This window comes from Mytilus galloprovincialis, chromosome 5 (assembly GCF_965363235.1).
Source record: "Mytilus galloprovincialis chromosome 5, xbMytGall1.hap1.1, whole genome shotgun sequence".
NCBI lineage: Eukaryota > Metazoa > Mollusca > Bivalvia > Mytilida > Mytilidae > Mytilus > Mytilus galloprovincialis.
This window is the reverse complement of record NC_134842.1, coordinates 44,763,287-44,791,015: the sequence shown is the minus strand read 5'-3', so window position 1 is coordinate 44,791,015 and position 27,729 is coordinate 44,763,287. Positions and strand designations below refer to the sequence as shown.

Genomic DNA, 27,729 nt, shown 5'->3' with positions numbered 1-27,729 from the left:
GTTAACAAAAGCTTTGAGTATATAACGTAATGTTTTATTCTGTTCCATTATTAGGTATAATGATCTTTACTCACATTAATGATCTTTACTCACGTTAACAAAAGCTTTGAGTATATAATGTAATGTTTTATTCTGTTCCATTATCAGGTATAATGATCTTTACTCACGTTAACAAAAGCTTTGAGTATATAACGTAATGTTTTATTCTGTTCCATTATTAGGTATAATGATCTTTACTCACATTAACAAAAGCTTTGAGTATATAACGTAATGTTTTATTCTGTTCCATTATTAGGTATAATGATCTTTACTCACATTAACAAAAGCTTTGAGTATATAACGTAATGTTTTATTCTGTTCCATTATCAGGTATAATGATCTTTACTCACATTAACAAAAGCTTTGAGTATATAACGTAATGTTTTATTCTGTTCCATTATTAAGTATAATGATCTTTACTCACGTTAACAAAAGCTTTGAGTATATAACGTAATGTTTTATTCTGTTCCATTATTAATTTATGATCTTTACTCACGTTAACAAAAGCTTTGAGTATATAACGTAATGTTTTATTCTGTTCCATTATTAAGTATAATGATCTTTACTCACGTTAACAAAAGCTTTGAGTATATAACGTAATGTTTTATTCTGTTCCATTATTAGGTATACTGATCTTTACTCACATTAACAAAAGCTTTGAGTATATAACGTAATGTTTTATTCTGTTCCATTATTAGGTATAATGATCTTTACTCACGTTAACAAAAGCTTTGAGTATATAACGTAATGTTTTATTCTGTTCCATTATCAGGTATAATGATCTTTACTCACGTTAACAAAAGCTTTGAGTATATAACGTAATGTTTTATTCTGTTCCATTATTAGGTATAATGATCTTTACTCACGTTAACAAAAGCTTTGAGTATATAATGTAATGTTTTATTCTGTTCCATTATTAAGTATAATGATCTTTACTCACATTAACAAAAGCTTTGAGTATATAACGTAATGTTTTATTCTGTTCCATTATCAGGTATAATGATCTTTACTCACGTTAACAAAAGCTTTGAGTATATAACGTAATGTTTTATTCTGTTCCATTATCAGGTATAATGATCTTTACTCACGTTAACAAAAGCTTTGAGTATATAACGTAATGTTTTATTCTGTTCCATTATTAAGTATAATGATCTTTACTCACGTTAACAAAAGCTTTGAGTATATAACGTAATGTTTTATTCTGTTCCATTATTAAGTATAATGATCTTTACTCACATTAACAAAAGCTTTGAGTATATAACGTAATGTTTTATTCTGTTCCATTATCAGGTATAATGATCTTTACTCACATTAACAAAAGCTTTGAGTATATAACGTAATGTTTTATTCTGTTCCATTATTAAGTATAATGATCTTTACTCACGTTAACAAAAGCTTTGAGTATATAACGTAATGTTTTATTCTGTTCCATTATTAAGTATAATGATCTTTACTCACGTTAACAAAAGCTTTGAGTATATAACGTAATGTTTTATTCTGTTCCATTATTAAGTATAATGATCCTGCAGTACTGTGGGTTAGTTTGTACAACTCAACAGTTAGATCTTTGTCATACGATTCTCTGTAAAAATAATAACATAAACACTTATTATCAATATCAATGCAAATGTATAAATAAAAATATAAAATTTCAAATAAATATCTAACATTTCTGGCACTGTAGCGTTATACATGTATATATTTGCACCTAGTTAAAATGAATACAAGGAGAATAAAAAAACTTTAATCTTTTCAGACAGGAATTTAATATCTTGAGTAAAAAGACCAAAAACAAAGTCATAAAACTTTGGACTCATAATAATTCCTAGGGTTTATGGATTTTGTGAGTATAAAGTTACCCAAGAATAAAACTTATGAACAAAACACTTATTTTCTACAGTCTGGTGTGCAGGAAAAATTATCAAAATTTGAAAGACAGTTCATGGTTATCCTTTATTACTATATTTATATAATTTTACGTCTTACATAATTACTAACTTATCACAACCCTTATTCACTTTTGTTCTCCAACTTTGAAAATTTTAAGTATAGTTATACTATGATCACTATATTCAAATCAATCTTAGTTAAAAGAAAATTTTCATTCATGCAGAATAACTAGAGGCTCCAAAGAGCCTGTTTCGCTCACCTTGGTCTATGTGAATATTAAAGGAAGCAGATGGATTCATGACAAAATTGTGTTTTGGTGATGGTGATGTGTTTGTTCATCTTACTTTACTGAACATTCTTGCTGCTTAAAATTATCTCTATCTATAATGAACTTAGCCCATTAGTTTCAGTGGAAAATGTTAGTAAAAATTTACAAATTTTATGAAAATTGTTAAAAATTGACTATAAAGAACAATAACTCCTAAGGGTGTCAATTGACCATTTCGGTCATGTTGACTTATTTGTAAATCTTACTTTGCTGAACATTATTGTTGTTTACAGTTTATCTCTATCAATAATAATATTCAAGATAATGACCAAAAACAGCAAAATTTCCTTAAAACTAACAATTCAGGGTCAGCAACCCAACAACGGGTTGTCCGATTCATCTAAAATTTCAGAGCAGATAAATGTTGACCTGATAAACAATTTACCCCATGTCAGATTTGCTTTAAATGCTTTGGGTTTTGAGCTATAAGCCAAAAACTGCATTTTACCCCATGTTCTATTTTTAGCCATGGCGGCCATCTTGGTTGGATGGCCGGGTCACCGGACACATTTTTCAAACTACTAACCCAAAAGATGATTGTGGCCAAGTAGTTTCAGAGGAGAAGATTTTTGTAAAAGATTACTAAGATTTACGAAAAATGGTTAAAAATTGACTATAAAGGGCAATAACTTCTAAAGGGGTCAACTGACCATTTCAGTCATGTTGACTTATTTGTAAATCTAACTTTGCTGAACATTATTGCTGTTTATAGTTTATCTCTATCTATAATAATATTCAAGATAATAACCAAAAAGAGCAAAATTTCCTTAAAATTACTAATTCAGGGCCAGCAAACCAACAACGGGTTGTCCGATTCATCTGAAAATTTCAGGGCAGATACATCTTGAACTGATAAACAATTTTACCCCATGTCAGATTTGCTCTAAATGCTTTGGGTTTTGAGTTATAAGCCAAAAACTGCATTTTACCCCATGTTCTATTTTTAGCCATGGCGGCCATCTTGGTTTGATGGCCGGGTCACCGGACACATTTTTCAAACTACAAACCCAAAAGATGATTGTGGCCAAGTTTGGATTAATTTGGCCCAGTAGTTTCAGTGGAGAAGATTTTTGTAAAATATTACCAAGATTTACGAAAAATGGTTAAAAATTTACTATAAAGGGCAATAACTCCTAAAGGGGTCAACTGACCATTTCAGTCATGTTGACTTATTTGTAAATCTTACTTTGCTGAACATTATTGCTGTTTACTGTTTATCTCTATCTATAATAATATTCAAGATAATAACCAAAAACAGCAAAATTTCCTTAAAATTACTCATTCAGGGGCAGCAACCCAACAACGGGTTATCCGATTCATCTGAAAATTTCAGGGCAGATAGATCTTCACCTGTTTAACAATTCTACTGCTGTCAGATTTGCTCTAAATGCTTTGGTTTTTGAGTTAAAAGCCAAAAACTGCATTTTACCCTATGTTCTATTTTTAGCCATGGCGGCCATCTTGGATGGTTTGCTGGGTCACCGGACACATTTTTTAAAGTAGATACCCCAATGATGATTGTGGCCAAGTTTGGTTTAATTTGGCCCAGTAGTTTCAGAGGAGAAGATTTTTGTAAAAGTTAAGGACGCCGGACGCCAAGTGATGAGAAAAGCTCACTTGGCCTTTTAGGCCAGGTGAGCTAAAAAGGATAGTACAATTGTGAGTCATTTAAGGCTAATTTGCTTATTCTAAGGTACTTATAAAATTCCTTGAGCATTTAAATGCCTCATTTTAAACTTAATTAGTATATAATATTGTGTGCATTTATAATAATAAATATATTTCCAAAATAGAATCTGCACAAAATAGTTATTTACCTGTCTAGTAACCATAACAGAATTCCACAGAGTACAGCTTCAAACAATTCTGCATGCATCTGATGACTGGCCATTTTCTTTTGTAAGTAGGCTCTGGAAACATAAGAATAATCACAAGCAAGTGTAAAAAACTTGTTTTGTAAAATTTATACTGTGAATGTAATGACTTGCTGAAAAGTCTGGATTTTTCTTTCAATGTTGAAGAAATTTTACCTTTACTGTGCTTTACACCACAATTCCTATAATATTTATATAATGCATGTTACCTGTATTGTAAAATATAGTAGATATAAAACATACATCATGACCCACATGTCTCATAACCAACTTACTTGATGGGTGTAGTGATCTGCCAGGCAAATGGTCCATACGAAGATTCATCACCAATACGAAACCCATCTATTCTAACTTTCTGTGGCTTGATATGGTCCATTCTGTCATACACATGCTGTTTTATACGAGTGAGATCTTGGCCCTGAGCTGATGAGAACTTTCTATTTCTGCTGTGTCCTGTTATTTGGCTGACCCTACTGTGTGCTCGACTGTGTGCTCGACTGGGTGCATGACTGGTTGGCGCTCTGCCCTTGGCCTGTCTACTCTGTGGTACTTGAATAAATAAAATACAATTTAAAATGACTATTTTATCAATCAAATCATCTGAACTTTACATCTGCCACAACTGGTTAACATTTCTACTGACTAACACTGAATTTCGCTTCTTCATATGATAAAATTACAGACTATTTCTTGAAATGTCAACTTTGTTATAAAACTGATTTTGTTTTAATTTTGACTGATTGTTCTCACTAGCATATCAATATATGTCTATTTATACATGTACCTATGACAATTTATCTACCGGTATATATAAAAAGACAATCAATGTGTACATTGTGTATGTTCAGTGAACAGCAAAATTTGGGTCAAAACCTTTTATTGGGCACTTAATTTTGCTATATATTAAATTTCATATCAATATGTGTAGTTAGTTTTAAGATGATGTGACATCAAAAGAATCTTAATAAAATAGTGTTAAAGTGTTACCTGTGTGATATCCGACAAACTGGGGGACCAGAAAAAAATGTTGGATGAATCAGGGTGTTGAAATACTCAGGTTTTGTCTGCAAGGATAGGCAAATTTTAGGACCATGAAATTGTGTCGGTTAAAGCAGGATGTTGAAATTCTCAGGTGTCGGATAAAGCAGGTAACACTATATTAATAAAAAGTTCTGTACATTTCACTATACAACAAAATGTATTACCTTGGAAGTAAGCAGCTGTCATTTTATAACATTGTTGTGTTATTACCATGGAGATACTTACAAGGTGACCTTGGTGTCTGATCATCGTATTGGTCTACTGTTGGTGAGAAAATGGACAAATAAGCTTCTGCATGGGTCGCATTCAGAAATACTCCTTCATGTAGAGAGGCCATAGGATACTCAGCAAAACTCTGCAAACTATAAAACAAAAAAAACAATGTTATTTTTTTAAGATCATTCAGGCAGCTTGGTGGAGATTTAAATGTCACTACCCAATTCATGTTCAAAACTTTATGCTCCATTGCGTAATCTGAGGAGAAACCAGATTTTCCCCATCATATTTTCATGTTTATTTTCTTTTTTAATGTTAACATTTGTAACAAGTTATAAGTTGATATAACCACACCATTATAGTAAACTTGCTTCACTAAGAAGATTACAGGACAGACTTACTGATCAGTGTTAACTAATGTCTTTGCAACTTAAGGGGAAGTGTACGTAATTATCTACTCCACAGAATTGTTTTTAGTTTTACATGTGGATTTTGCTTGTAAAAAAACATTGGTGAATAACATGATAAAAGGGGGTAACCATTTTCGTTTTTCAGATATTCCACTAGAGACGTACAATTACATATACTTCCTCTTAAGGAGGCTAGCGGTTACAAAAATTTCAGCAAAAAATTGTACGATTTGGCCCAAGATGACTTTTAAAATGGTTATATCATTGAAAAAGCTCCAAATTATCTCCCTTTCCTCCAAAAATGCCATATTTTGGCATTTAAATTGAAATATCTTTTTTAACTCATCAGTGACCTATATTTTTTATTATTGTTTTCAAATAAGCTGTACTTAAACTAAATAATTGTAAACTTTAAACGATTTCTGTAATTTAGTTCTTTTTTTATTTCGATATCATCTCTGATTCTCCTATTAGTTCAACAGAAAAAAGGACATTACCAAAAATGTATGCTTCTTTCAGAGGCAGATTGTGAGCTTTAATGAACGGTGACCCCATTTTTCTATTAAGTATATGATAAAATTTATTTATAAAAAAATATAGCGAAATCCTAAAATAGAAAAAAAATTTGATTTATAGCCGCAAGTCCCCTTAAGCTGTCATTTGAACTCATTTCAGTTTAAATTTTATCAAAAGCATTTATAAGGTTTATAAGTCTATACATATAACTTAATTTATTATATACTTAGTAGTAAATACAGATAAATTGTATGTGTAATACAATCGTTGGCAAGCTTGCTGTATCAGCCACCCGTGATGATATCGATATCAGCACGGTTACAAAGCTTTATCACACCTTTAATCTGTATGACGTCACGTCATCGATTGCAGTCACTGTTGCAAAGGTTTTCAAATCCCTAATTTGTATGACGTCATGTCAAACCTATAATCTGTATGACGTCATTTCAAACCTCCTTATCTGTATGACGTCATGTCACATAAAAAACATCTACTTGAGTTATATGTATATAATAAAGTGTATATGATATGGCTTTTTTAAATCACACACCGTATCAACCCTCAACCAATATAATCCCTCGAGCAGAGCTCTTAGGATTATATTGGTGTCTCGGGTTGATACGGATGCGATATTGAAAAAGCCATATGATATTCTCTATTTATCTAAGCATCATGCTTTATTAGACTTTACAATAGACTTATTCCAGTTATGTAGGAGAAATTGTGATATTTCCTTAATAACATTAAACAGAAATGTTGCATGCAATTTTTTAACACTTCTTCCGTTTTGGTATGTTCACTTAATTTTACAAGAATGATGAAGTTGAATTAAATTCTTTACAACTGATGTTCTTAACTTCTTAAGACAATTTCAGCTCAAGGCACTTTGTGTGAAAAAAGTTCTTCCTTGAACATATACCAGAGAACTCACCCTTCCTCAATGAGGTCATCTTTTATCTCTAAGAAGTTTAAAGAGAATTGTATTGTACCCCTCATGTATTGTGGATGATAAGGACTGATTCTCAGGACACATTCCATGTGAATGTACTTATTATTGACAACTGTATCACTTACAATCTGTAGAAACTCATCCTACAAAAAATAAACAAAAATATCTATAATTGTAAACATGGTAAACTTAATTAACAAAATATTGGTATTCTCTGATAGCAGCAAATCATAACTTTTTATCTAATTACATATAAAATTGAGAATGGAAATGTGGAATATGCCAAAGAGACAACAACCTGACAAAAGAGCAGACAACAGCAGAGGGCCACCAATTGGTCTTCAGAGAGAAAATTCTGCACCCTGAGGTGGGACTCGGCTGGCCATTAAATAAAAATGTGTACTAGTGTGGCTAACATGAACATCATACTAAACTCCAAAACATATAAATGAACTAAAATTTAAAAAAAACAACATACAAATAATACTCACAAGGGCCAGATGCATAAAAATGTAGCGGGTTGAACATGTTTTATGAGATCTCCACCATAAGATGGTGACAAAGGAACATCACCATCTCAAAATGGATATTTAACAATATGAATTGAAAAATCATCTTTTTTATCATAAATTTTGGTATTATATTTATGATAAGGGCTTTTCCATTTAAAGGAATTTGGGAAAGTGAGGAAAGAAAAACGCTTTCAATTTTCTGACATTGATCTTTGACCATTTATTGTTGTACATGTCTACATGGTGCTACCGAATAAATCTTAATAATAGAATTTATGATAAATATGGTGCAATGATTTTATGGAAATTGCTATTTCAAATTTGTTCTTTAGTTAGGACAATCTACATGTAAGAAAGAAAGAAACACAGAAATGGTACCTTATATTAATCACTATCAAGATGCAGAAAACTTGATATTCTATACTCATACCTTGTCTCCTTGTATTCTATCAGGATCCCAGAACTCAAACATAACTACATCAGGGTATTCTTCGTTAGCATAAGGAATGTTTATACCTGAAATAAAATATACTGAATCAAAAGACTTTCCCTCTAATATACGACAATTCCACAGTAATAAAATTTTACTTACTGGCCTCACACAAAATTATTAAACTTTCAGGTTTCAGTTAAATTTGATTTAATCTTTTGCACTGTTGAAATTGGATTTTTTTAGATTTTTTATCAGTCACAATGTATTCAACAAACAGTAATCCTTCCATTTGCTAGCTTTTTCAATGGGAATTATTAATATGTTATGAGCATGCAAAAGTCTTATGAAAATTAATTGTTGTCCATCTTTTCTCCTGTTACCAGTTTGTTATTTCATCAGTTATCAATTATGTTTCTTGTTGTATCCCTGATCACAAATGTCCAAGATAATTAGTAACTTTTAATTGACTGGAATCGTTTTCAACTCATCATGATTATACAATTCCTAATAACTCACCTAACATGATATGTCTTGGATTGCTGTACATACTGTCGATTTCTGCCATAATGGAATTTACAAATATTGACACACCCTGCAAATAATTAAACTCATAATTTATAAACAGTAGATTATAAATTGATAAATACTGCATTTAATATTAACTAAGTTCAAGGCTATTTTCTCTTTTCTTTATTTTTTAGGTTAAATCCACCATTTTCTATATTTATGTAAGGGATACCTGAACCAAGTCAAGAATATGACAGTTGTTTTCTATTTGTGTCAGATGTGTTTGACCTTTTGATTTTGCCATTCGTTACAGGACCTTTTGGATTATTCCTTGGAGTTCAATACTTTTGTTATTTCACTTTTTACACTATTCTTCATAGTGGGTCTCATTGGGGTCTAAGCGTGACGCGGGATTGCCGAGTTTTTGTAAGCGTGACACGTGAAAGTCAAATTATTGTGTCGTGAAAACGGGAAATGAGGTCTTGCGGGACCCGGGAAATGACAAAAAAATGAGAATTGCTTACGTATATATAGTGTAAGCGGGATACGGGAATCTGACAAAACAGTAAGTGGGATTCAGGATCGGAACCCCCCAAGGAGACCCCCTTCATATCTAGCACCTCATTATACATGTTTTACTCTCTTCTTTAATTTATGGCCAATTTTCTCTTTGATGATGATGGAAGTTGTTTATGACCTTGCACTGTCAGATTTTCTTTTTTTCTGGATTTTTTTCAACCATTATTCTTTTAGAACTATTCCATTAAAATGTATGAGGGAAAGTAGAAAGTTTAATTATTGAATGTGGATCATGGATCTTTTTTCAGTATGAGTTTATATATTACCAATAATGCAAAATTATCTAAAAAAATGGTTCTTGGTTATAGGGATAATTTGATAGTCCCTCCCTACACTCCCACATACATTTTATTGAAATAGCCCTCATTCTGTCAACTCTTCCGGACCATCATTTAAAATCACTAAGGACAAACCTTACCTGTTGTACATCTTCCCCAGATACTAGATACTCCTTCCTAATCGTTACACTGTGGACTTGTGGGAAAAATGTTCCGTCAAATACACATGATCCTACCAGTGCTAACATCACTTGATTCTAATAAACAAATAAAATAAAAAAATCAATGATGTCTATCAGACCACAGTAAGAGAATATGAATTTATACCAAACAGTTCCAAAGAAAAAGTGACTGTATTTTAAACACAAAAAAATAATAACTAGTTTTGAAAGCTATTAATCTGAATTAGAGAAATCTCATTCCTCTAATTCTTTGTCAATTTATCCCTTTCTGCACCCATTGTATAAAAAAATTTAATCAATGTGTGGTTCGTTTGATCTCAGTTCTTCAATGGTTAAAATCCAATTATGACGTCGTATATTCTTGTTTTCCACTGAATTTCATATTGTGACGGCATGAAAAAAGGCGACCATGTCTGATGACGTCACATAGAAAGAACACATCTTTTTGCAGATCAGTCGCAAAGAAGCAATAAGTTTGCCTGTGTATTGTTTGCAAATCACTAGAGAAACAGATTCCACCACCAAATCTCATGTAATACAATATTTATCCACTCTCGACAGTTGAATTTTAAATATTTAATAAGGCTCAGCCAGTCTTATTGTTTTAAATTTGAAAATTTAACTGTCTCAAGTAGATAAATATCATATCACACTCAATGCAATGGTAGAATCTATATTTAACAAACTAAACCTGTTCACATTTTGCCATGTCAAGTATTTATCTAATACAATGTTTGTCACTCACAGTATAATCTCCTGATGATAAAACATCTTCAGGATGTGGAGTGAGGTCGTCGAGTAGCCATTTATATTTAGATAAAGCTTGAGGATTGATGACCTTGAGAATGCTAGACAAACCCCAGACTGTGTTGTGGTTCTTAACGGTAAACAGATATGGCAGGAATGTTTCCTTCATTGCATTTCCTGAAAACAAACAAAGTTGAATTTATTAAACTCTTTTCATCACAAAATATGATAGAATTGTATCATCATGATCATACTTTGTCAAAATGTAGTATAAATTTTGATATATTTATTTTCATTTCTACATTTATAACAAATATCTGAAACTGCTCTTTTTTTTTAATTAACAAGATGTTTAAGAATTCACTTTTTGAATAAAAAAAGAAAAAGCAATCATTATGTGAATAGAAGGTACCGTAAACTAATTGATAGAATTTTAAATTAAGATACAAGAATATAGTTCTTATAAAATGCTTACAGATTATCATAAAAAAAAATGGGGGTCAACTGTTCGTCAACATATGTTTTACCTCCTATATTAAAACAGACAAATTCCTTTATAAAGTAAAGAATTTCTGAGTTATCTCCCCTTAATACACTAGAAGAAATAAACTGATAAAGAGATATCAGTGAATTAATTCTTTCCAGCAATTTGGATAAATATTTCTATAATAAGATACTAGAATATTCATATTTCACACAAAAATGCTGTATTATCATCAGGGCTAATATTCATTTAAATGAGTATCTACACATGACAGATACAAATAGTTGAATCATCTGAGTCTAAAATTTTTTTTAATGATTATCAAACATAAAATGGTGTTATACAACACTAGTCATGCTAGTCTGAAGGCCACTTAACTGAGATTAAAGCTTAAAACTAAAAATGATCATCAATTTTTTTTAAATATCTAAAAGTTAGGTCTCACCATTTTACTTTATATTCCGATAAAAACTCTATATTTTAATAAAACTCACTAAGTTTATGATGAATTTTCTCCGCAGATTCTTGTTCCATGTGAAACCTGAAATTAAAATACTTTATTACAGAAACCTTTCATATTGTTAGGGCTAGATTGCTTCAAAATATAGATTAACCCATCAAATTCCTTTCAAAATGTCTGCACCTCGCTAAAATCACCAATCTGTTTCACAAATTTTATGTATAATGGTTGCTTCTGTAATTACTTATGGATTTTGGGATACCCTTTTTTGAATTTTGATTTTTGTTTGTCTCAACAAAATAATGGAGCCTTAAATCATATGTGCAAAATCTCTCATTCTCCAGTGTGTGCATGGTTACCTTGTCCTCAGTTCTACACCAGTCATAATTCAATTCTGGTATGGTGGAATCAGTTATTTTTAGTACTGGTACAAACTTTCATGGATTAAGGATATCTTACATGTGGAGCAGGATCTGCTTACCCTTCCGGAGCACCTGAGATCACCCCTAGTTTTTTGGTGGGGTTTGTGTTGTTTATTCTTTAGTTTTCTATGTTGTGTCGTGTGTGCTGTTGTTTGTGTGTCTTTTTCATTTTTAGCCATGGCGTTGTCAGTTTGTTTAATATTTATGAGTTTGACTGTCCCTTTGGTATCTTTCATCCCTCTTTTACATGTAAGTGGATATTTAATTTCTTTGGTTTGCCAAAGTCGTAACATACAAGCCTATACAAAATTTGACATTCATTGAACAATGAATATTGTGGTTTACCTGAACCCACAAAATCCACAAAAATTGATATCCAACAAATAGTTATGAAATGAAAAATTATGAATCCATGCATAGTATAAAATTTCTTACATTTCACTGATCTCACTTCTATAAGTATGTCACAAGACAAAGATTTCACATATAAGTCTCAATTCACAAAATATGCCCTATCACATACCACATTCTACAACAATACAAGTATACCTACTTTTCACCAAACTGTCTGAACCTGTTAACAAACCCAGGATAAGGGTTATAAGGCAGTTCATTCCTGTCCAGTAAAAGTTTAATAAGATCTTTAAAGTTTTGCTCCAATCCAGTATTATCTAGATATTCCCTAAACTGTCTGATAATGGGTGTATCATATCCTTCTGGAGCCTGATAGGTCTGTCTTGGAATAACTCCTCCCTGAAAAATAATATACAATTCCGAGTCAATCTTGTATACATTCTTTGAAGAATCTGTTAATTTAGAAAAATCATACAAATAGTTTGCATTTTCTCAGTTTGTCATTGTTCACAATATGCTGATTAAAAATATTCTTGGCAAATTGAAAGATTTTTTTTTTATGTAGACTTTTGCAATTGAACATAAAAGATTGTCTGAACGTTAGCGACACAGATTTCCGCCTTGTATCTCATACAACATGCACAATACAATTATATCTCCATTCTCAACATCAATTTTGATCAAATAAAATTTTAGCTTATTTATTTGTTTGTTTCACGATTGAATATATTGTAATATCAATGTGAGGTTAGTATCATTTCATTGGTAAAAATTTGTAACATCAAAATGTCTTGATTTCCTACAACCATATACATATCACTATTTCTGCGTCTTTTAAATTATTAACCTACCTCAGAACCAACAGATCCTTCTGATGGCGCTGGGGATTCTCGACGTCTTGGGAACTTCCTGCTCCCAGGTTTGTATCTTGCACCAGACTATAACAAAAGGCATGTAAACTATAAACTGGAACAATGTAAAAAGAAAGAAATATTATTGAGTTGGCAATGAAGTTTCCCTTCCCTGACACTTAGTAATGAAAAAAATCAAATATTTAATATGCATATAATCATAATAATAAATTGGACAAAAAAAAATAAAACTCGCACATAGTCATGATAGTAAAAGCATGTACATGAAATTAAAGACCTATGGATGTCCTTTCATTTAAAGGACAATGCTGGGTTTCTGATTCATTCATATATATTGTATATATATATATCACTTGGACTATGTGGTTTTTTTTACCATTTCATCTTTAATTGTTACTGCTAAAATATGAAAGTATGTGTAGTCAGTTTGTAGAAAAAAATCAAAACACAGTAACAATTACATCAAGATATTATTTTTCCAATTTTTTCCATCCTATTTTACTCTACCATTTCTGCAATGAGAAAAACATGTGACAAATGAACAACAAAATAAAGGATGTCACTGGTGTAAACCTCTACAGTCAATTATCACAGACTGACATAAAGACACTAAAGATAATGTCAACATGTTCAAGCAACTACTGAAAAAGTCATTATACAGCAATCATTTTATCAACATACCATGACAGACTTTTTAGTGTACTATTCTTTATTTTCCATCATTATGGTTATCAACTGTGATCATTCCTAAAAAAAAAAAATTTAAATTTATGCACAATTGTATATGTTATACATTTAGTTAGCATGGTTAGAGAAATTAAGTTACATGTATAGCAATTCATGTAAAAGATATCAAAAGGACATTGAAACTCATGTCAATGCATGAATAAACAAGGTACAAATGTAACAACAATTACATGAATTAATATGATAATCTTTTTTGTTTCTGTAGTAAAAATGTTATAGATTTGAATATCTAATTTTAGTCAAATATCCCCCTGACATGCAACAGCCTGTTTTGGAGTCTTGTTTAGGCTGTGAGATCATAAAAGTGAGTACATAAATGTATTATATTGTTAACAATACATGTACTAACTAGAGGCTCTCAAGAGCCTGTGTCGCTCACCTGTTACTGTATTTACTGATGTCAATCATCTTGGTTGGTAGGTGGGGTCATTTGACACTTTTTTTAAATAGATACCCTAGTAATGATTGTGGCCAAGTTTGGTTAAATTTGGCCCATAGTTTTAGATAAGAAGATTTTTGTACAAGTTACAAAAATGACGAAAAGTTGTTCAATATTGACTATAAAGGGCAATAACTCCTTAAGGGGTCCTCTTACAATTTTGATCATGTTGACTTATTTGTAGATCTTACTTTGCTGAACATTATTGCTGTTTACAGTTTATCTCTATCTATAATAGTATACAAGATAATAACCAAAAACTGCAAAATTTCCTTAAAATTATCAATTTTAGGGCAGCAACCCAACATCAAGTTGTCCGATTCATCTGAAAATTTGTGAGGGAATAGATCTTATTCTGATGGACATTAATATCTTGAGAGATTTGCCCTAAATGTCTTAGTTTCATAGATATAAATCAAAAACTGCATTTTACCACTATGTTCTAATTTTAGCCATGTCAGCCATTTTGTTTGGAAGGGAGGTCATCGGACACATTTTTTAAACTATATACCACAATGATAATTGTGGCCAAGTTTGGTTAAATTTGGCCATGTAGTTTCAGAGAAGAAGATTTTTGTACAAGTTACAAAAAATGACGAAAAGTTGTTAAAAATTGACTATAAAGGGCAATAACTCCTTAAGGGAATGACTGACAATTTTGATCTTGCTGACTTATTTGTAGGTCTTAATTTGCTGAACATTATTGCTGTTTACAGTTTATCTCTATCTATAATAGTATTCAAGAAAATAACCAAAAACTGCAAAATTTCCTTAAAATAACCAATTCAGGGGCAGCAACCCAACAACAGGTTATCCGATTCGTCTGAAAATTTCGGGGAAGATAGATCTTGACCTGATCAACAATTTTCCCCTATGTTCTATTTTTAGCCGTGGCGGCCATCTTGGTTGGTTGGCGGGTTCACGCCACACATTTTTTAAACTAGATACCCCAATGATGATTGTGGCCAAGTTTGGTTAAATTTGGCCCAGTAGTTTCAGAGGAGAAGATTTTTGTAAAAGTTTACGGACGACGGACGCCAAGTGATGAGAAAAGCTCACTTGACCTTTCCGGTCAGGTGAGCTAAAAAGTGGGAAAAATCTGATTTCTTAAACCTATATAAATGACTCTGAGGGAAGTGCAATATTCTGATATGGAAGGATATTCAAATTACACATGATTATTAACATGATTAACATGTGTTACAGTATCGAATTTATCATATGCAGGTCAAAAACTGAATCACTCAATTCTGGTCTAAATGCAAAAAATTGAAAAAATCTTAATTTTTCAGTGGCACATGCAGTTTTGTCTGTATTCAAAAATAGAGATTTAAACTGGTTAACCTGTGTGTGGGACTACATGTAATACACAATGTGTTAGTCCAATTGAATTCTAGACAATTTGACACCAAGACAAACTGGCACCAGGACAAATCTGCACCTAGAAAGACATTCAACACCAAAACAGTTCAGCACAGTGCCTCATAAAGATTAAAACAACCTTGTGTTTATTCCAGCCTACATGTATATCTACCTATTAGCTTTCTGACCTTATAAAATCCTTGTTCAAAATATGTTGAATCAAAAAATTAAAATTACCTGATGTAGGTTTGTTACATGTACATGCATGCATGACCTCATTTTTATTTACATATATATTCAAAATTTAAAACATATGTTTCATGTGTTTACAGCAGAATATAAAAGATATATATATATATATATCTTTTTTAATATACTTTATAAACCAAATAAAAGACCCTCGTATGTTGATCAATGCAAATCCAAAAGTGATAGATCAACATTATGTAAATTGAGGTTAAGTGCTCATACTTTATCTATTGAAAGAGGGCGATATCTAAAAATACCAAAGCAGAATAGGGTATGTCTTTGCTGTAACAATGGAGACATTGAAGATGAACTTCACTTTCTTTTAAAATGTTCCTCCTATAAATATGTGAGAGATAACCTTATTAAAAAATTAAATAATGTTCTATTGAACAACAAATTTTCTTCCTTATCATATAACTTGCTTATATCAATTCTAAATAGTAATTCCCAAACAATATTAAAAATTGTTGTCAACTATTTGAATGAATGCTTGTTGGTGAGAAACTCATTATTAAAAGGTACTTGATTTTTGTAATAATGTATATATGCTCCTCATTTATTTTTTATATATTTTTCTCATAATTATCCACTGTCACTCCTTCATTGTATATATATTATTGTAGTTAGTCTTTAATTTGTTGCCATAACCATTTATTGTCAATGTGTTAGTGCTAATAAAGTTATCTTATCTTATCTTATATATCATGTATATTAAGTCCCAGTAATTATGACATCTTGAAAGTCATGAAAGTCTATTTTAATTTTACTGTCATGACTGTGACAAGTCAAAGAAAGTCATTTAATACAGAAAAATTATTATATAATTAGGGATTTCAATAATGCTACAAAAATTCTTTTAACATATATATTACAAAATGTATAATGCCAGTTTCCGGGGTTACGGTTTTCAGACAAATCTGTCATGATGTGACTTCCATCACCATGTGACAAAAATGTATGCATAGAAATTCCCAACACATGTTGAGCAAACGGGTGAAAAAGTTTTACTTTATACTGCACAAAATATTTGGGAAATTAAAATCTAAAAGGATGGTCCATTACCAGTGTCCATTACGGAACATTAATTATTTCTATACTACCCTACAGAAGGCTGATTATGAAATTGCTGGAAATTTTTAATAGAGCAGGGATACAGGCGCACCTTCTATCTGGTAAATGACGTAATAACGCGTGCGAAATTGACAATCTTTTCCAGTGAAAGACATCAGATTCCAGAAATGACCTATTAGAGGAAAATAAAGAGAGGAAATGAGGTGTTGAATTGTCTTTGTCCTAAAATTGTACTGAAATGTTTCAGACATGGGTGCTGATTTGTGTTGGTGCCAAAACGTTTTGTTTCAGTCTAGTTTTCATGGTATTCCAAATTATAATGATGTCCTGAACATGTTGAAAGGCTAATTATTGTTTTGCTGTTAAGCCTTACTCACAGGGTTTAAAACTTCAACAAGTCGTCAAAGCAAAAACTTAAAGTGCCTTTAAAGACGAAATAATTATTTGAATCACCATTCCTGGTGATACACATAAATTTTGCATTTTTGCCAAAATTATACACTATAGTTAGTTAAAAAATATTTTTTTCTAGGAGAAAAAAAAAACTTTCTTCTTCCAAATACTGCCCACATTCAACATGATGAATATATTCTACCCTTTAAATGTAGTATATCAGGCTTTCTCTAGATGATGTCTAACTCAAATTGTTCACTTTATTTACATGGCAAAAACTGTCATGTTGTTACTGGAATTTGATTTCAAATGTAAACAAACTGCAGAATAAATTTACTAAATCTGTTCTGACAAGTTCCGACCTCGCAGTTAAATCTTTTATAATTTTGTATAGATTTAATATTCTTGTTTCTGACTGATATATCTTAATTCTGTATTTTTTACAGGAATATGATAGATATATTGTCCGGACAGAAACGAATGTTATTAATAGACGAAAGTATGTAATGTAACCGGGAAAGTATGACATAAATTGTAGACTATTTATAAACAAGGAAAATGGCCGCCTCCAGAGAACATGTGTCTACAAAAGTTATAAAATCTGTGAATAAATCAAGCAACGAGAAGAGAGTCATTGTGATTTTAGAACGAGCATCTTTAGAATCTGTCAAGGTTCATATAGTTTTTTGTAATTCACTTTACTGTCGACATTTTAACAGCATATGCAGTTGAGGGATAAAATATAAAATTGTGTTCATTTCAACCATTATTTTCTCCTTTTTCAAATATTTTTCACAAACAGTCCAACATCTTTTCACAATTTATGTCCATTTTCCCTTTGTTAGAAGCCTCATTATTTCTTTATTAGACTATCCATGTCTATTATAACAGGTTGACAGAATCCTGTAAATTTTATGGGTATAATCACAGTCGCTCAGAGCTCCATGCAGATAAGCTGCGTATTTGCGTGATCACGCAATACAAATAATAAAAAACCCAATGCAATTGCCCATTGCAGGGTTCAATAACCCAATTAATTCAAAGGAAAACCCAATTATCATGATTATATTCCAAAACCATGAGTTCTTAACCCTTTTATTGGCTACCATTTGCATTATTTACCCTTATCTGTTTACAGTCGTCGCATAAACTATTTTTATAATATTTATAATTGGAAATTTCCTTTCATTCTAAAAATAGATCCCTGCATCAAGTAGCTGAAATGGGTCCCTGTTAGAGTTTCCTGTTGCTCAATAGGTACAAGTGTTTTTGAAAACATTTCGATCTTCTTGGCGTTTATCCAATTAGGGTGTGTCATGAAGTCATATTTTTTTCGCATTGCTCGTGATTCTAATATGATGTGCTTCTTTCGCTTTGTAAACAACACCTTGATAAAATTCTCGATATATCTATACTTAGCACAGACTCCAAGATGTACACAAATGGCTGTTTAAATATGCCTCCCACGTAAATCCACATGTATCGTAACCTATGTGTAAACGGTTGTGGATTTCGCTGTGTTAACAATGACAATTGAATAAAACCCTACAGAACATTTATTCTGATTCTGATGCATAACAAAAAGAATTTACACATTAGAGAACGGAAAAATGGACAAAAACAAAACAAATTGAAATTCCGCGAAATTCCAGTAATGATTTTTGCGCATTAACGTCATTTCGAACAGTGGGTAAAATAGAACAGCCACACACACGGTATACCCATCATCGCTTCAGTTTTTTTATGATCGTATTTGTCCTATTAGAATCGAAATAATTCATGGAAGCCATAGATTTGTTGTAAATTTACACATGGCCTGGGCCGTGATATTCGCTAATTTTATCCCTCGCTAACGCTCAGGGTAAAATTCGAATATCACGGCCCAGGCCATGTGTAAATTTCCAACAAATCTATGGCTTCCATGAATTATTTCTTAATTTAACATACATTTAATTAAAACAAAAGTGAATGTCCGGTAAAAATATTGAATAGAAGCATGTTTTCTGCTTCTTTTGAAAAGCTTAGGGAAAGTTATGATGATAACAAGACTCAGCCAGTGTTTTTAGGAAGCGTCCATCGAACACTGCTGGGAGAGATGTTGCTAATACAAGAAACAAAAGGTAGCATAAGTTTTTAAATCATTGCTTGGCACAGTTAAGCTTTATATGCAGCATGTTTTGAAAGGTGTCCTGCTTCATTCTATTTTTATGGGCTGACACACTTTACCAGTTTCACCTTTCTACCTCTGCTGTGCTTAATGGCAACAAAAACAGCACAAAACAGCTGTGCTCAATAAATGCACAATGTTAGGATATAGCAATGTTCAGTGAAAATTTGTATTAAAAATAAAAAACAGAAAAAGATGACCAAGGCACCCTACCAACACTGCTATTAAGACCCTCTTTAACTCCCCCCCCCCAAAAAAAAATCAGATTTGGTTATCTGTCTTTATTCTGGTGTGCTCCTTCTTTGGAGGATTATAAACTGTACGTAGAAGATGTAAATAATATGATCAACAATATGGCGGCTGATTTTGTTATTTTCTTGTAAAAAATGAGGGCAGTCAATGACAAATACGTCTGAATTTGCTATTTATTTCACGGAGAACAAGTAAAACAATGTCTTCAATGAGTTGTTTGTGGTTTTCGGCTTTCTGTCATTACGTTTTCTCCATGAAACTACGGCAAATATTGCAAATTGTGCAGAGGTTGTCGTATACACATTTCTTCAAAGATAATTGCCGGCTGACTGATTCTCTTTGAATGAATTAATGTTGATGATCATTAATGACCCATCCGATAAACGGATTACCTATAACAACAGATTATGACACCAGCTGTAACCATTGATTAACTTGGGTCGTAAACAAAGTCATAAACTTTTCGCCAGGTAAGATTTAGTAAATAGGGTATCATCAGTCAAGGGACTTACTGAAATAAATGAAATAAGTGATTTTTAAATCACTTATTTTAGTAGCAAATTTGGAGTTTTGTCACAAATTGTGATTTTGTAGTTTTACCAAAATTTTAAACACATATGTTTAAATAATATCTTTTCATTAATAAAATTGAAAAAAAATGAACTTTTTGCTTCTTTTAAGTAGCAAGGTTTATGCCTTTGATGCTATCATTTAGCTGCAAATTCTATTTTAGTTGAAAAAATGCTATAATAATGGCTTTACATAATGAACTGATACTTTCTTAAAAGATTTTCCCAGCAGTGGGAGTATTTTTCCTGCAAAGTTCAAGGTTTCATCTTTGAGATTATGTAATAAAATTCTACTGTTCGCGATCAAAATTTCACTGTTTGGGGGTGTTGAAATTAGTGGGGATTATTAAAATAATGATACTTATATAAGTGATTTTTGGGAAAGAAATTGAGGAATGACAAAAATGAATGATACTTAAACAAGTGATTTTATGTCATTATCCTAGATTCAGTACAAGGTCATCACCTGAAATGACCTGGTCATCCTAGACAACACAGATGTTGTTTCTGATAATTTTAGAAACATAATTAGTTCCTGGATCATTAGTATTCTATATTTAAAGCTATTATAAAATTAAGTCACTTCTTTTAGTGATTAATTTGTACTACTTAAATAGGTGATTATTAAAGAAAGACAACTCTCACTTCCAATCTTTATGGAAATAATGTTACTTAAATTAGTGATTTAGAAAATCACTCATTTAAGTAGGTCCTCTGACTGATCATATTATCAATACGAACAACATACAATCGATCTTCAAAAAAGGCAGGGCGCCCTGGAAACTGTAAAAAGGGCACAGGGTGTCACTCTGGAAAGGGTGGGCGCCGTGCCCTCTGAAAACGGCCTAGCTGGAACACTTGGATTTATGCAGAAGTTGGAGGAAATACTCTGAAATTTCTCTGAGAATTTTGGAAGGGATATATCAGAGTCTCTTGGTGTAACTCTATCACTAATTGCAGTGATTGGAGTTTGTAAACATGATTGTTTTAACTGTACCATGTGTAATGTAGATTAATAATTGATTACCCATATGCATAATATAATGAAGTAATATCATTGAATATATATTAAGGGGGCTTGCGAGTATAAATCAATTTTTTTTTCTGTATAGGATTTCGCTATATTTTTCTTTAAACATGATAAAGGAACTTTATTATACTTAATAGAAAAATTAAATTAAAAAAATGGGGTCACCGTTTACTTAAGCTCATAATCTGCCTTTCGAAAGAAGCATACATTATTGTACAGGTACTTTTTTTCTATTGAACTACATCATGTACATGTATTAGGAGAAATGGATCGGAGGTAATATCGAAATAACAAAATAACTAAATTACAGAAATCGCTTAGATTTTACAAAAGTTAAGTTTGAGTACAGCTTATTTAAAAAAATAATAAAAAAATATATATATCACTGATCAGTTAAAAAAGATAATTTTAATGCAAAAAAAATGGCATTTTTGTACCAAAGGGAGATAATTTGGAGCTTTTTCCAAGACATACACATTTTAAAAGTCATATGGGACCTCAACGAATTGTTTTTTTGGTTTATGTTTATACATTATGATAGAGTAACAACCATGACAACTAATAAAGTAATAAAAAAATTAGTAATGAAAAAATAAATGTTTAAATTTTTGCTGAAATGTTTGTACCCTCGAGCCTCCTTAAGTTCTTTTATTTGCATGATATTAGTTGTTTATCTAAGAAGGTCTTGACACTCCATTACCAACTGAATCAGTTTTGGCAAGTATAGTACATGTACCAAATAATATATTTTATAAAATTTTATTTAAGAATTGAATGCTTCTTTTTGTAAATTTATTGGGGTGTAAAAGCGTTGACCGAAGTACATTTTGTATGAAGCGCGGAAGCGCTTCATTCTAAAAATGTACGCACGGTCAACGCTTTTACACCCCTATAAAGTTACAAAAAGAAGCATTCAATACTTATAATTACATTTTTTAGCTATGATCATGAAAACACGAATTTTATATATTTCATTATTTAATTCACCTGTGCACTTTATTGTTGGAGCACGTGTTATCATGAATGAAAAGTTGTATTGAGCATTGCAACTGCTTACGGAATAACTCGTGATGTGCAGTTAGCCAATCAGAATAACATATTATAATGAAACATACATCTAATGTAATTATAAACATATGTAAATTCTCTTTTCAGGTTGGAAAACAGTTTGAATTATTAAACTGTGATAAACATAAAGGTCTTGCAAAGAAATTTAAACGAGATATATCACAATGTCGGCCAGACATCACACATCAGGTAAGTAGTTCTCATATATATATTCTTGAGGTGTTTCTCATTTTTGAAGGCATTAAAGCAGGTACAGTGACATACAAAATGTATAATTGCCTGCATCAATGCTATTTTAAGTCTGGTGGAAAGTTGTCTTATTGACAATCACATTACATCTCCTTATTTTCATATTATAATACTTTAAGTGGATATAGAAATTTGATCAGGACAAATATTATATATATACAAATGATATCCATGATGTTTATGCATTTTGTGTAAAACACAGAAATTCTTTATATCATGAATATTGTCAATGTACAAAATGTACATACATCCGAAATAGTATACATATATGTTTAGGGGCCAGCTGAAGAACTCCTCAGGATGCGAGAGTTTCTTGCTGCATTGAGACCCAATTAGTGGCCTTCTGCTGTAATTTGCTCTATGGTCGGGTTGTTGTCTCTTTGACACATTCCCCATTTCCATTCTCAATTTTATCTGTAAACTAATTATAATGCGAAAAGTTACCAGACATGGTTTTTTTTCGAAAAAAAAAGGTTTGAATATCTATTGCCATGCATGATTGAAATGTATTAGAATAGAAAAACACTACCTTAACATTTCTTCTTTTCTTTATGTCTTCAGTGTCTATTGATGTTGATGGATAGTCCTTTAAACAGAGCAGGATTATTACAAGTCTACATACACACAGAGAAAAATGTATTAATAGAGATCAACCCACAGACTAGAATTCCTAGAACTTTTGACAGATTCTGTGGCCTTATGGGTAAGATAGTGTTCTGTTAAACAATATAAAATGAAAAGACATGAACAAAAACACACAAATATTATGTCTTCTTTTTTGGACAATATTTGTATTTCTTTATGTACATCTTCAGGTATTGTTTTAGAATTGTTTAAAGTTTTGATAGTATTTGTTTGGCAATTTCCCCAGGAGTCTCCCTTAAAATTACAATTAATAAGATTGACTTTTACCACATATTGCATTTCTGTAGTAAGTTAGATTATCTCCCTTTTGAGTAGGACAGAGCCTTTATTCTTTCATGAACAATTGATATGGTGAAGCGGTAACACATGCATACCTGTAGTTAATGTTTCCCCAATTCCTGTCCAGCCATCTAAGATGAGTTGAGCGTAAAAGGCACATGTTATTAGGGAAAGATGGATGTTGCTACATGTACCCCTCTCCCCAACAAAAAGAAAAAAATAGGTATTGATAGTTAAAAGATATGGTTTGGTTTTTGTTCAATCACTCTGTTTAAATGTACAATACATCATTTGATATTCAAACACTAAAATATTTTGAATTTTAAAAAGGGGAAATCAAAATTAAAGCTTAAGAACAGACAACATCATGGTAAAAAGTGACAAAAAGACAAAAAAAAAAATAACTGAAAAATACAACAGAGAAAAGTAATTTTAAAAAGCCTGCTAACTTGTCATTTATTTTGTCGTCAGATTATATTTTCTTTACCTGCTTGAAAGGAGAGGGAAAACAAATTAATTATTATAATTGTTGTTGTAAAGTAATATTGTATTTATATATTTTAGTTCAATTGTTACACAAACTTAGCATACATGCAGCAGATGGACCACAGAAACTATTAAAGGTAAGGTCGAAATATAAGAATAGTTTTTGGTGATATATTTTTTAAAGGATTTTAAATCTGAATTGCTCTATTGCTTACAACATATACTATATGGGAGGTAACTGCTCTTACTTCACATACGATGCAAACAGGAGTTATTTCCCTTGCATTGGGTTTTGCCTGTGATAATTGCTTGAAATCTACATGTATTATCATACATGGATCATAGTTATATAGAAATATAAGTAATGTTAGTTCTGTGAAAAATTACTGAGCAATTCTTGAGTACTTGCTGGAGTATAATAATATGAGGACAGGCATTAGCTGTAAATGGGGACGAAATCTGTATGAATTATTTTTTTGTAACTTAAATATTTGTTAAAAAAAAGAAATGGAAATATCGTAACGTTTCCGATTTTGGTTCTGTTGTTAGGAATTTTAGTTGTGACATTATTTAAGTTATGACGCCATATGCAATGTAAACAAAGAAGCGCTATCATCAGGTAACGTTTTGTCATATCAAGGAATTATTAAAAATGAAATTGGTATTGTGTTCCTTCCCATTTTACTCAAAGTTTCATACAAATGAGACCGGAAAAAAGAAGTACATTTTAGATTTCTGCGCAGATGCGGGAATTCAATACATGACATTAAAAAAATTGAACGATTTTGAGTTCATTAGTACAATGAAAATTTTTTTTTTAATTGATTTTTCTACTGTTATTGGGGACTACTATTTGAAGCATAAACTGCAAATTCCTTTTTTTTTCTAACAGTAGCCCCAGCAATTAGTTGGATAAAGAAATAAAAAAGCTTACACAAAAATTAATGCGATGTAAATGAAGCTGTGTAATTATAAATTTTCAATTTTGTTAGCCATTTTTAAGAGGATTGCAATAAAACAGTTTTAAGAAAAGCCTAAGATACTAACAAAAACAATCTTTATGTCTGTCCATAGCTTTGTTGTTGACAGCAAAATAATCTCTTAGCACTTGTTTACATTATAAATCTAGAAAAGTGCTTGGACATATGAAATGTATAAAATATTGTTTGATTTTTTTCTAGGTGATAAAGAATCCAATTGCAGATCATTTACCAGTAGGTTGTCAGAAGATAGGTACCTCCTTCCAGGCTGACATTACAGATATACGTGATATAGTACCCGACAATGAACCAATGGTTTTTGTTGTGGGTGCCCTAGCACATGGCAGTGTAAGTGTTATGTATTATAATAAATTACTGTAAATTCAGAAATTATTGCATGCATTTATTATTGCAATTTTGTCATTTTAGAGTTAAATGCGCGTTTAATTTTTATGATTTTGAGAAAAATTCTGTTATATTCTATATATATATTAAATCTTTCAAAATGTAAGTTTAAATTATTGCAACTTTTTCGCGTTTTTCGCAATAATAAAAACCTCTCAATAATTTCTAAATTTACAGTATATTCTCTTCTTAAAATTTGCGGTTGTTACACATTTTACAGATTTTGAATTATATGGCAAATGATTTAGAAGATACTTTTCATTTTGGATTATTGGCAATAGATCACCAAATATGAAAAAGTCGTTTATATTGCAAATATCTGTTAGGCCATGATTTTTTCTATCATTGATACAATGCATCTGCCTTTTTAGCTCACCTGGCCCAAAGGCCAAGTGAGCTTTTCCCATCACTTTGCATCCGTCGTCATCGTTCGTCGTCGTTAACTTTTACAAAAATCGTCTCCTCTGAAACTACTGGGCCAAATTTAACCAAACTTGGCCACAATCATCATTTGGGTATCTAGTTTAAAAACTGTGTTCGGTGACCCGGCCAACCAACCAAGATGGCCGCCATTGCTAAAAATAGAACACAGGGGTAAAAAGCAGTTTTTGGCTTATAATTCAAAAACCAAAGCATTTAGAGCAAATCTGACAGGGGTAAAATTGTTTATCTGGTCAACATCTATCTGCCCTGAAATTTTCAGATGAATCGGACAACTCGTTGTTGGGTTGCTGCCCCTAAATTGGTAATTTAAGGAAATTTTACAGTTTTTGGTTATTATCTCGAATATTATTATAGATAGAGATAAACTGTAAAGAGCAATAATGTTCAGCAAAGTAAGATTTACAAAGAAGTCAACATGACCGAAATGGTCAGTTGACCCCTTTAGGAGTTATTGCCCTTTTTAGTCTATTTTTAACCATTTTTTCGTAAATCTTAGTAATCTGTTACAAAAATCTTCTCCTCTGAAACTACTTGGCCAAATTAATCAAAACTTGGCCACAATCATTTTTGGGGTATATAGTTTAAAAAATGTGTCCAGTGACCCGGCCAACCAACCAAGATGGCCGCCATGGCTAAAAATAGAACATAGGGGTAAAATGCAATTTTTGGCTTATAACTCAAAAACCAAAGCATTTAGAGCAAATCTGACATGGAGTACAATTGTTTATCAGGTCAAGATCTATCTGCCCTGAAATTTTCAGATGAATCAGACAACCCTTTGTTGGGTTGCTGCCCCTGAATTGGTAATTTTAAGGAAATTTGGCTGTTTTTGGTTATCTTGAATATTATTATAGATAGAGATAAACTGTAAACAGCAATAATATTTAGCAAAGTAAGATTTACAAATAATTCCAGATGACAGCAATGGTCAAATGACCCCTTAAGGAGTTATTGTCCTTTATAGTCAATTTTTAACAATTTTTCATTTTCCACTGAAACTACTGGGCCAAGTTCATTATAGATAGAGATAATTGTAAGCAGCAAGACTGTTTAGTAAAGTAAGATGTACAAACACATCACCATCACCAAAACACAATTTTGTCATGAATCCATCTGCCTCCTTTGTTTAATATTCACATAGACCAAGGTGACGACACAGGCTCTTTAGAGCCTGTAGTTTAGTTATGTTTTTTTTTTTATTTTAGTATTTTATATGTTTGGGAGTTCAGTGTGACATCCATTTTCAATGAATAAATACATATTTTGTTTGCTGAAGCCATCCTCTTGGTTCGGGGTTTTCTTGCTGACCCAATGATGGCTTTTAGCTGTTTTCTGCACTTTGATCAAGTTGTTGTCTCTTTGACACATTCCCATTTTTTATTTTTTTTATACCTTTTAAAAAACATGGGTTAATGTGTAGGGTAAATTTTAATTAGATAACTAACAAATATAAAAAAAAGAAGGTAGATGTACAAAAAATATGATTTTAAATTTCATGAAATATGTTAGAAACTTCAACAATTTTTGTTTATTGAAAGGAAATGCTATTAGTTGCCATTCTTCATGTTGAAAATTGCTGAAAGGCCTTGATTATAAATAATGATAGAAGTTTTAAAAACATTTTCTGAGTTGTTGTGACTTTTGACCTCACCTTGTTGTTTGTCTATTACAGGTGGATGTAAACTACATAGAAAAGACGGTATCAATCAGTAACTATCCTCTGTCAGCTGCATTGACTTGTGCAAAGTTGTGTTCGGCTTTTGAAGAGAAGTGGGGAGTCATATGAATAAAATTTATTATG

General features: G+C 31.5%; 2 protein-coding genes across 2 annotated transcripts in view; one reads left to right on the top strand and one right to left on the bottom strand.

Annotated features, from left to right (window-relative positions):
* LOC143075895 (uncharacterized) overlaps positions 1–17,692 on the bottom strand; it is a 46,255-nt gene extending 28,563 nt beyond the window's left edge. Inside the window, exons 1-14 of the mRNA XM_076251474.1 lie at positions 17,557–17,692; positions 13,775–13,840; positions 13,073–13,159; positions 12,421–12,620; positions 11,480–11,526; positions 10,500–10,678; positions 9,713–9,829; positions 8,725–8,800; positions 8,206–8,291; positions 7,246–7,406; positions 5,398–5,534; positions 4,407–4,680; positions 4,075–4,167; positions 1,498–1,621 (exon numbers count right to left, since the gene is read on the bottom strand). Of these exons, the coding sequence (XP_076107589.1) occupies positions 1,498–1,621; positions 4,075–4,167; positions 4,407–4,680; positions 5,398–5,534; positions 7,246–7,406; positions 8,206–8,291; positions 8,725–8,800; positions 9,713–9,829; positions 10,500–10,678; positions 11,480–11,526; positions 12,421–12,620; positions 13,073–13,159; positions 13,775–13,777 (1,584 nt within the window). The 5' untranslated portion in view covers positions 13,778–13,840; positions 17,557–17,692. The remainder of the gene's footprint in view (positions 1–1,497; positions 1,622–4,074; positions 4,168–4,406; positions 4,681–5,397; positions 5,535–7,245; positions 7,407–8,205; positions 8,292–8,724; positions 8,801–9,712; positions 9,830–10,499; positions 10,679–11,479; positions 11,527–12,420; positions 12,621–13,072; positions 13,160–13,774; positions 13,841–17,556) is intronic.
* Positions 17,693–17,875: 183 nt separating this feature from the next.
* LOC143075894 (ribosomal RNA small subunit methyltransferase NEP1-like) lies at positions 17,876–27,729 on the top strand. Its single transcript, XM_076251472.1, has 6 exons — positions 17,876–18,026; positions 22,528–22,629; positions 23,251–23,392; positions 24,178–24,236; positions 25,281–25,427; positions 27,601–27,729. Exons 1-6 carry the CDS (start codon positions 17,913–17,915, stop codon positions 27,712–27,714), a joined length of 678 nt encoding a protein of 225 aa, XP_076107587.1. The 5' UTR covers positions 17,876–17,912; the 3' UTR covers positions 27,715–27,729.